An 11,137-nucleotide genomic window follows, 5' to 3' on the forward strand; every position below is an offset into this window, starting at 1 on the left:
GTGATATCTGATATAACTAATATGACAAATACAATATTTTTTAACATTTAAAAGTACTGCTTAGGGAAAATGCACTTTTGTTTTGATCACGAAGGGTACAGAATGGAGGGCTCTGTGGAACCCAGAGATGTGGAAGTTTGAGTTCGGGGTTCCCAAACACAGCTGACCTCGAGAACCACGTAGGGAAAGCATTGATTAGACTCTGTTCTTAGAGATTCTGATAAAGCGGTTCTGGGAGACAACTCAGGAATCTGTATTTTCTTTCAGATTCTACTAGGTGATTCCGATTGAAGTCACGTTTGGGTGCCCATCCAGTTCTTTAAATCTGACTTCTCAATCTTTGATCAGAGATCAGTAAATATATGCATGGAAACTTTTCTTATTATTTTTAAAGGAATATACTCATTCGTTTTTCTCTATGTTAGGATAATCCATGTATCAGCTATTTCTCTGACAAAATATCCTATCACTCACCCTATTTGGTGACACTCACCCTATCTTAACCCCGGAAGTCCGTGTTAGTTAGCAGCAGTTCCTGAACACGAACTGCATCAGAATCACACAGAGAGCTTTTTCAAGATACAAATATCTGGCCCAACCTCAAGAGATTTTGACTCATCTCCCAGTAATTCACATTTTTTTACAAGCACCCCAGGTGATTCATACACAGGCATACGTGGACCGGAATTTGGTAACCACTGTGAACCCAGAGATCCGTGAGTTTACTCACTTCAAAATAAGAAACAACTCCTATTACCCTAAAAAGGAAAAATGGCTCTAGGTAATATACAGTACCTAGTGTGGGGGCTTGCTGTGAAACAAGTCCCCTCACACATTGTTTGTGGCAATGTCAATTAGTCTTCCCCTTTCAGAAAATCGTTTTGGGCCTAGCAGTTTTGGGTAGCTTAAGGAAATAATCTCAGAGAAGGAGGAAAAAAAAAAAACAACTCTGCAAAGATATTCATTGTAATGTATATAAATTGTATAAATTAGAACATAATCTAACAGTTTAGAAATCGTTAAAGAAATTATATTGTCACTAGTAATCAGGAGTATAATACACCATAAAAATTACAAGTGAGGGTGAGGTAGCCACTCAGAAATACTTATGATAGAGTCTCAAGTGACAAAGCAAAGAGTAGACATTTGTTCTCGAACTACAGATTTGTAACGATTCTGTGTGTAGTAGACAAGGCCTGGAAAGAACACAGGAAAACTGAATTAATTGTTTTTGTTGGGGGGCAATATTGTGAGTGGCTCTTGACTCTGATTAATTCTGCTTTTGTTGAAGCTGTTACTGTTTAAACCTTCGTTTAAAAAAAAAAAATGGAAATACACAGATTCGTTGAGCATATCTCATTTCCCACCATAAGAGGTCCCTTCTCCTCCATGGCTTCTAGGAGTCCAAGATTGATCTCCTTGACCGGAAGGAGGATGTAAAGAAAAAACTAAAGAAGGCCTTCTGTGAGCCAGGGAACGTGGAGAACAACGGAGTTCTGTCTTTCATCAAGCATGTCCTCTTTCCCCTGAAGTCTGGTAAGACACCCTTTTATTGCTTCTCAGAGGCCAGGCCGAGGTAGCAAAAGTAGTGCTGAGGTCGCCCTTGTGATTTGTCAGAATCTTCCTTCGCCGATGGCTTCCCTGATTCTGTGCTCTGACTTCTCATATACCGACGTGCATTTGGAGTTGGGATGTCATTTCACTGCCCGTGGGGTTGTTAGCAAGGTTAGGTTCTAAGTGGGGTGTCAGGGTGGGCAGGGGTGTAGAGATGAAGGCAGGCATGCTTAATTAGAGGAATAAAAAGAAACGTAAGGCACGATCCTTCCCCTTGAGCTTGGGTGCCAGCTGGTTTGCTAGCTCATCTGATTTAAGAACAATAAAATGCCATATAAAGTTCAAAATATATAATAAAAACTAAAACACCCATAATATTTGAGCTAGAAATGCTGACTCTGCCATTATCAATGAGTTTGTTGGCATAGATCCATTTTCTTACAGAGTTTGTGATCCTTCGAGATGAGAAATGGGGTGGAAACAAAACCTACACCGCTTACTTGGACCTGGAAAAGGACTTTGCTGATGAGGTAATACCAAAGGAGGAGTAATCCCCACTGAATTCCTTCTGATAGACGTCTCCATCTTGGCCCAGCCAGGTTTCTAATATGCGCCGCAAGGCTCTGCTTGATGCTGATGTGTATTGTGTTAGTGTCTTAATGAGGATTCGGGTGGTTCACAGTTTAGATGGGCAGATGGCACGAAGCTCGTATATTGATGTCCTCATCATTCTGCAAAGGATTTAGCCTGGAATGAAGAACCAGACCCAGCAAGATGAAGCATTTCAGGGAGAGATGCAAAGTCCAGGTTCAAAAAAGAAACACCTGTGGAAGGTAGCTAGCTAAAGGGTACTGATGATCTCAACAGACAGTTTAACAAAAGAATTGCTAGGTGCCCATCTGTTAGGTACCATGGTAGGGGCTGGCATTACAGAGGATTAAATCCTCATGAAGGGGATGCCTGGGTGGCTCAGTCGGTTAAGCATCCCACTTTGGTCTCCACGCTGATAGTGCAGAGTCTGCGTGGGATTCTCTCTCTCTCCCTCTCTCTCTCTACTGCTCACTCACTCGTACCCTCTCTCTCTCAAAAATAAATTTTAAGGGGTGCCTGGGTGGCTCAGTCGGTTGAGCAACTGACTTCGGCTCAGGTCATGATCTCATGGTTTGTGAGTTTGAGCCCCACATCAGGCTCTGTGCTGACAGCTCGGAGCCTGGAGCCTGCTTCGAATTCTGTGTCTCCCTCTCTCTCTGCCCCTCCCCTGCTCATGCTCTGTCTCTCTCTGTCTCAAAGATAAATATAACCATTAAAAATAAATAAATAAATGAATAAATAAATAAATAAATAAATAAATTTTAGAAAATCCTCATGAAGCTCATGGTCCAGTGGGAGAGGCAGACATAGAAACAAATATCACTGCTATGTGACTCTATGATGACGATGTACATGTATGGTCCAGAAATATAATAGGAGGAAGTGATTGCCTGGCTGGTCAAGCTTTACAGAGGGGACAGCCTCCAAACAGAGGGAAGAAATTGCGCAAAGATATGGTGAGGTGAGACAGCATAGTATGGAATTACAAGTGGTTTGATCTAACATGAGTCCAAAAGGTGAGGCAGAGTGTTGTGGGAGAGATAGGCAGGGCCAGGTCATAAAGGGAAGATGTGGCCATGGTGCATGTGGAGAATGAAATGGGGACTTTTGACTGACTCTGACTTTGGGTTGAATCAGCAATGTGATCAGGCTGTCAGAAACGTAATGAAGTCTTAGTGTAAGTCATCTGAAGTGTAGAGTCTGGAACCACAGAGTTGATCATTCAGTTCTCCACTGTTGTGAGTACATTTGGGGTTGTGCATTCAGCCCTGAACTTCAATTTTCTGAAGTTTATTTGACCATCTGGGCTGTGTTGGTGGGGAGAAGGAGGATGCTGTGATAGGGAACAGACCCAAGCCCTTGTCACAAGAGCACAGTTGAAAGAACAGGGGATGTTTAGTTGGGAATCAGGCCTGTGTTCCGTCATCCTCAAATACATGACAGATTCCCGTGGGAGAGGGGTTGGATTTCTTCCTGTGGCACCAGAAAGCTAAACCAGGTCTGCAGGCGGGGACCACGGGGGTAGGTGTGTTCGGGTTCAACATCAGGGAGAGCTGTGCAGTGACCTCCACTGTGTGGTGTTGGACTGGGCTGCCTCACTTGACCTTGCGTCCCCGTCACTGAGGTGTTCAGGCAGAGCCTGGAAGACCACTGCAGGACACCGTTGTGTAAGGGACAGAACATCAAGTAGAAGAAAAGGCTCGGTGACCTCTGAGCTCTGCGGCCCTCAAAGCCCATCTTTTGGATGTTTTTCACAGCCATTGCTCTGAAACCCTTCTGTCTGCAGTCTGAGACCGGCCACAAAACCCACACTGTACTCCTCAGTCCTGTGAATGGTCATTTGTGGGAGTAACGAGAAGGATAGAAGAAATGTGTCTGAAAAAAGAGCTTGGAGCAGCACTAGCCAATAGCACTTTCTGTGACCATGGACATGGTCTGTATGCACTGCCTCCTCACACAGCTGCCACTGGCCACGTGTGGCTGGTCAGCCTTAGAACATGCCCATTGCAGCTGAAAAACTGCATTTCGGTTTACACTGAAATATCCACGTGAGGCTAGTGGCTCCCATCTTGGACAGAGCCGGTCTAAAGCTTTCCTGTTGTTAAAATTACACATTCCCGGGGCCCCTGGATGGCTCAGTTTGTTAAACGTCCAATTTCGACTCAGGTCATGACCTCGCAGTTTGTGAGATCAAGACCCGTGTCAAGGGGCGCCTGGGTGGCTTGGTCGGTTAAGCGTCCGACTTCAGCCAGGTCACGATCTCGTGGTCTGTGAGTTCGAGCCCCGCGTCGGGCTCTGGGCTGATGGCTCAGAGCCTGGAGCCTGTTTCTGATTCTGTGTCTCCCTCTCTCTCTGCCCCTCCCCCGTTCATGCTCTGTCTCTCTCTGTCCCCAAAAAAATAAATAAACGTTGAAAAAAAAAATTAAAAAAAAAAAAAAAAGACCCGTGTCAAGCTCCATGCTGACAGCTCAGAGCCTGGAGCTTGCTTCGGATTCTGTGGCTCCTTGTCTCTCTGTCCCTCCCCCACTGATGCTCTGCCTCTCTCTCAAAAATTTCCCAAGGAAATGAATATTAGAAACAAAAATGTAGGTATTGTTGTATTACAGGTGTTCATGCCTAAGAGACATCACCTCGGAATAGCTGACAGGTGCTTTCAGGCCAGATTTGGGATATAAAAGCACGAGTCATGGGACACAAGAAGAATTGAATTGCTCAACTCTTAACTGCATACTTGCACTCCTCACCATTTTCACCCACGTTATGTGATTTAATCCTCATTCTGACTCTCTGAGATATAGGTGTTATCTTCAGCTTTTAAGTGAAGAATCCCAGACTTAGAGGAGTTAACTGCCTGGTCCAGGGGTCACACAGCTAGCTGGAACTCTAACCCCGGTCTAACTCCAGAGCCCTTCTTCTTTCTTCTGGCTCACGCGGCTTGGCCCCCCTCGGGCTGTCTCCTTGGGTTGCATATGTGAATGTTTCTCTGCCTCTAAATGCCTCTGGTTTGTGCCATTCTTCTAAGCATGAATGGAGGGACTAGAAGTCTTTGACTAATAAAAACATTCAGCCTCTACAAACCCTCAAGTTGGTATGGAATTCAGAGTCAAAAACCCTAACTCTCAGACAGTGAGATAATCTTTCTGAACCTGTTTCCCCTTCTCTGCTTTGTCAGCTTCACAAGATTGTTCTAAGGATCAAGTAAGACTGTAGGGAGCAGTGGTGTCTGGGTGGCTCCGGGAGCCCACTAGCACAGGTCATGATCTCATGAGTTCGAGCCCCACATCAGGCTCTGCACTGGTGGTATGGAGCCTGCTTGGGATCCTCTCTTTCTCTCCCCCCTCCTCTCTCTCTCTGCCCCTTCCCCACTTGCGCACTCTCTCTCTGAAAATAAATAAATAAACTTAAAAAAAAATAGAGACCGCTGGGGAAACACCCTGCACCCTCCACACACATTATCCTTAGTGGACTTGGACGTCCTGTGCCCCATCCCACGCGCCCCATCTCACAGAGCCTTTGGACGCTTTTGCAGGTTGTACACCCTGGAGACCTCAAGAATTCTGTTGAAGTCGCCCTGAACAAGTTGCTGGATCCTATCCGGGAAAAGTTTAATACTCCTGCACTGAAGAAACTGGCCAGCGCTGCCTACCCAGACCCTTCAAAGCAGAGTAAGGCGAGCCAGGGAGGGGGAGGGCCAAGGGGTGCTTGGCATCATCAGGACAGAAAGCCTGTCAGTGGGCTTCAGAAGAAGGTCTGCCTTAAATTGAGAGCCCGAGAAGCCAGGGGGCCCGAAGTACAGGAATATCGTACCCCATTGACTCCTGGAATGGAGCTGGAGTCATCTGGATTTTGGTTTGGGCGATGCTGTGAAGTGATTACGTCCTGCCATACCAGTCTACTGTGTGAGACATGGCCTGTGATCTCATACTTCACAAAATCCTCTTCAGTTAAGAGACCAGTTGGGTTAGACCATGAGGGTAACACAACTGCTCAGGCAGAGTCTGCACAGCTCCTTAGGAAAGCTCATCTTCAGCTTCGCCCAGTTCCCTTGCATGGGCTTCTGACTGGCTCTTAGTTGGCCATCCATTGACCCATGATGCTGAGTTACTAACTTGGATGGTTTTGTGTGACTCTCCCAGAAAAGACTCCATCAATTCATGTGGGATGCATGAATAGAAACACCTAGAGGTAGCAAAGCTACTACTGTCCCTTCCCAAAGGTTGCCAGTCCTATTTTAGAGAAGATATAAGTAGGGGCGCCTAGTTCATGAGTTCAAGTCCCATGTCGGGCATAGAGATTACTTAAAAAAAAAAAAAAGAAAAAACTAAATGGGTAGATTCTGGGGATTCTGCACTAAACCCTGCTAGTGTCGTCATTTGGTGGGGTCAGCATTTGGCCTGTCATGGCAGAGGAAGAGAGTTCTGATCCCTTGGGGTTCTTTTCTTTCCCAGAGCCGATTGCCAAAGGTCCTGCCAAGAATTCAGAACCAGAGGAGGTCATCCCATCCCGGCTGGATATCCGTGTGGGCAAAGTCATTAGTGTGGACAAGGTACTCATTTTTCACCACATCCCAGAGAGGCCGATAGGGGTCACGTTTGTCTGTTTCCATCTGGAGGAAACCTGGCCTGGGATGGGAAGTAACATCCCTGAGGTCATATTGCAAGTCAGAACACAGGTGTCTAGTTCCAGGTGTCAGGCTTTTTTTCCCTTTGCTGCCTCCGGACCTTTTGCAACCAGACACAGCCAGGAACTCAGAGCCGGGGTTGGGGAGGAGAGGATATTAGTCAGAGGGAGCTTGCTTATCAGTTAAATCTGGTCTGATAGACTCTTCTGGTCTCTACTGGCTTGTCTGGACTTGGCTGCAGGCCTTATCTTGGAACAGCCACTTTGTCTCCCTGCCCCATCCCACCCACCCCTGCAAATGGGGAAGGGAGAGGGACTTCCTTTTACCCAGAGACAGAAGGTTATGCAGCCAGCGACCTGGGACCATTGTTGTGGACTTTTCTTTCTTTCCCAGCATTGTTTTTCACTACAGAGACTACTGAAAGTACTTGGAGATGGCTGCCTCCTTCAGATGGTGAGGCCAGCATTGTCCTCCACTCATCTTCCAGGCCACGCAGGACTCAGCCGGTGTAGCACGTGGCCATAGCGGTAGCCGCCCAGACAGTCCAGGCCATTTACTTGTGCAGGAGACTCCCTGCACCTCATGTTAGTCAAACCCTGCTTCTTGGGGGAGAGTAAAATGGAGCTTCAAGGCCCATCCTCCTGTCTGCTCTCTGGGACCTGGAAAGAGTTTGCTGCAGAGGGTCCCTTAGGAGCCTCTGTTGGAGAGTAGATGCCCCTTTCAGCAGTCAGAGGGTTCGCCGGACCCCCATGGTCCCTTCCGTCACGATACCGTCCGGGACTAACCTCTCTTGCCGGCAGCACCCAGACGCAGACAGCCTGTATGTGGAGAAGGTCGATGTGGGGGAAGCTGAACCACGGACTGTGGTGAGCGGCCTGGTGCAGTTTGTGCCCGAGGAGGACCTGCGGGATAGGCTGGTGGTGGTGCTGTGCAATCTGAAACCCCAGAAGATGAGGGGTGTCGAGTCCCAAGGCATGCTTCTGTGTGCTTCTATGTGAGTGAGGGCTTGGGGTGGGGCGCGGGCCTGAGCGTGGGGGGCAGGAAATGCAGGGAATTGGCCCACGTGATGCCCTCCAGGCATCAGGCGGAACACTTGGAGAAACTGTCCAAAACATGATGCGTGAAGGAATTACTCACCACGCACGTACTGCGAGTGAAGCGCTTTACCCAAAGTTAATTTTATTACCACAGGAACTGAAGGTTCAAAGCAGCAGGTACATGCCCAAGTCTCTCTACTAGTGAGAGATGGAGCCAGGATTCAAGCCTAATTCTGACTGGCTGTTCAGGCCTTGCTGTCTCTGTTATGTCATACTTCCTCCCCTAAAAGCCTAGATTTCGGTGTCTCTCCTGACAGAGGGTTTCAGTCTAGCCCCGGTTAACCCAACGCACAAATGTGGTACGGCACCGAGGACTTCCTGGGCCTCTGGCGTTGAGGAGGCCCTAAAGCCCCGCAGCGAAGGCCCCGGTGCTCTGGCTTCGCCGGCCGCTGCAGGGAGTCCATAGTCTCACTCTTTCCTTCTCCTGTGTGTCTTCCCAGAGAAGGGGTAAACCGCAAGGTTGAGCCTCTGGACCCTCCTGCCGGCTCTGCTCCCGGGGAGCGAGTGTTCGTGAAGGGCTACGAGAAGGGCCAACCGGATGAAGAGCTCAAGCCCAAGAAGAAGGTCTTCGAGAAGCTGCAGGTAAAAAGCTACAGTGCCCCCTCTCTGGCCTGGGCCGCCTGGACCGTGTCCCCAGACTGCTATTGCTGAGTCCACAACTGCCCTCTCCCCCGCTGGGCCTTCCTGCGTCTGAGCCCCTCTCTTCCTTCAGTCCAGACCGCCCCGGAGGAGGTGTCTGAGCAGCACGGGAGCCCTCGCACGTACCTAGCATGGACGGGCTATTTGAGGCACCGTGTGAGGGACTTCAGACGTTTCCTCACTTGATCTTCAGCCCGTGATCAGAGGCCTGTCCCTGTTGTACCTGGCAGGATACCTGCCAGGGCCACACAGGGTCACCAGCAGGGATGAAGCCAGGGTCCCACCACCACCCCCAGCCTACCTTGATCTTAGAACCACTCATTCTTTGTCTGCTCTCTGGGACATGGACTCCATACAGCCTGTCCCTGTGACCCCTGAGTGCATTCGTTCCCTCAACAAATACTGAACCCCTGCTGTGTATGCCCAGCACTGTTCTGGGCACACGGGCTACATCTGTGAACAAAGTAGCAACAGTTCACTCTCCTCATGGAACCAACATGTGTGATTATGAGCAAATGAGGAATTAATACCTCATTTCCTCGCTCAGCCAGAATGTTTCTGGGCAGGGGGCATTTAGAGTGCTGTCTACTTCCATCCGTCCTCCTGCATATGGCGGGTGGTTTTACCCACTCCCTCCTTTCCTGCTTTTCCAGGCTGGTTGTTTTGCTTTATTTTAATGTTTTTTAATGTTTATTTATTCTTGAGAGAGAGACAGAGTGTGAGTGGGGGAGGGACAGAGAGAGGGGGAGACACAGAATCTGAAGCAGGCTCCAGGCTCCGAGCTGTCAGCACAGAGCCTGATATGGGGTTTGAACCCACACACTGCAAGATCATGACCTGAGCCAAAGTCGTACTTAACCGACTGAACCACCCAGGCGCCCCTCCAGGCTGGTTTTTTAAATCACTTATTTTTTCTGGCTATAAAATCAAAAATTTTTTTAAGTTTATTTATTTTTGAGAGAATGTGGGAGGGGCAGAGGGAGAGAGCGAGAATGCCAAGCAGGCTCCACACTGTCAGCACAGTGCCCGATGCAAGGCTGGAATTCACAAACCAGTGAGATCACTAAGATCTGGATGCTTAACCGACTGAGCCACCCAGGCGCCCCAATAAAAAATTTTCATCGTAGAAATGTCTAAAGTGGAGGGGATATGAAGAAAATGAAATATGCATAGTGTTGCCACCTAGTGATACTAGAAAATAGCATTAGTGGTCATTTCTTTCTGGACTTTTTCTATACATGGAGATGATATATTTACAGTTTGAGTCCCACCATATGTTTATTTAACTTGGTGCTAGAAAAACTTCCCCATCTTTTTAAACACTGAGAGGGGGATCTTATTGTATATACTATTGTATCATAATTACTATAATTTAATGAAATTATCTAACCTTATTAGACGTTGAGATTCTCTTTGGGTTTTCACTATTTGAACGCTGAGATGGAGGTCTCAGTACATAGTCCTTTGCACTTACTCGTGACTGTTTTCCTAAACTAAATGCCTAAAATGAGCTTCCCGAGGTGAAGAATGAGAGCTGGGTGCGCAGCTCACAGAGAAGCTCGGCCCGTCCACACTGCTAGAGCATCAGAGAGCCTGCTCTCCTGCAGTCCCGCTGTCCCCACATTCACTGCTTTTGCTTATTCCATGCAGGCTGACTTTAAAACCTCCGAGGAGTGCATCGCACAGTGGAAGGAAGCCAACTTCATGACCAAGCTGGGGTGCATCTCCTGTAAATCACTGAAAGGGGGCAACATTAGCTAGCCAACCGGGCACCTTCCTCCCTTCTCCCGTCACCCTGAGTCATCTGCTGTCTTAATTTGCTCCGTCCGTCACCCATTTATCCATCTCCCAGGACACCGAAGCAGGAAGTTTGGGACTTTATCAGGTGTGGGACTCAGTAAGCGGCAGCTCAGCCTCCCCAGAATCCAGAACCATCCTGTCTGGCTGAAGTGAGCCGCTGACCTCCCAGGTAGTCATGCGGGTGAGGCAGCAGCAGGGAGCTCAGCTCTACCTTCTTCCCTCGGCAGCTGACTGGAGAAATCTGGTTTCAATAGAAGTCCTAGAAAAGGCTTATGCCACAGTCGTCCTAATTGGAAAAATATTGGTTCCTGTTTTCCTAGAGTTATCCCAGCGGCTGTCTCTGTCTGGGATCTGGTGCCTGAACTGGGCTAATTACAGCCTTTCCCCAACAGGAAATTGTGGGATTCCAAAAGTAAGGGGAAGAGAAAACAGAGAACCTAGTGGTCTACCGAGGGGTTGGCAGCTTTTTTCCCCAGTGGCCGCCAACCTTGAGGCTTGGCATTGGGGGCAAGGCCAGCCCCCAGGGCTCCTGGAATTTCTCTGCCTTGATTCTGTTGGGTTGAGACATTCCCTAAACCAGCTGTGTGTTATTAATATCGGAAGTAGGGCGGGCACAGCCTGAATCCTCCTTCAGAGAGGGTGGGGTACTTCTCCATAGGCATCTCAATCAGAATCACTATCACTGTCGTGAATTCAAATAAACTATCTGAACAAAGGTGTCTGGATGAGGCCTGTGAGCTGGACCATCCCAGGAGAGAGGAAAAGGTGTGGAGCAGCTTCTGGGCCCCTCACCCAACCTAGGCTGCTCAGATCTTGGACTTTTGACCCTGTAATG

General features: G+C 48.2%; 1 protein-coding gene across 2 annotated transcripts in view; it reads left to right on the forward strand.

Annotated features, from left to right (window-relative positions):
* YARS1 (tyrosyl-tRNA synthetase 1) overlaps positions 1-11,017 on the forward strand; it is a 29,343-nt gene extending 18,326 nt beyond the window's left edge. For both annotated transcript variants that reach the window (XM_047872985.1, XM_047872986.1), the window contains exons 7-13: positions 1,401-1,536; positions 1,999-2,084; positions 5,675-5,810; positions 6,594-6,691; positions 7,567-7,760; positions 8,304-8,445; positions 10,153-11,017. In XM_047872985.1, coding sequence (XP_047728941.1) covers positions 1,401-1,536; positions 1,999-2,084; positions 5,675-5,810; positions 6,594-6,691; positions 7,567-7,760; positions 8,304-8,445; positions 10,153-10,263 — 903 coding nt within the window. In that variant the 3' untranslated portion in view covers positions 10,264-11,017. The remainder of the gene's footprint in view (positions 1-1,400; positions 1,537-1,998; positions 2,085-5,674; positions 5,811-6,593; positions 6,692-7,566; positions 7,761-8,303; positions 8,446-10,152) is intronic.
* The last annotated feature ends 120 nt before the right edge of the window (positions 11,018-11,137 follow it).

This window comes from Prionailurus viverrinus, chromosome C1 (genome assembly GCF_022837055.1).
Source record: "Prionailurus viverrinus isolate Anna chromosome C1, UM_Priviv_1.0, whole genome shotgun sequence".
Lineage (NCBI taxonomy): Eukaryota > Metazoa > Chordata > Mammalia > Carnivora > Felidae > Prionailurus > Prionailurus viverrinus.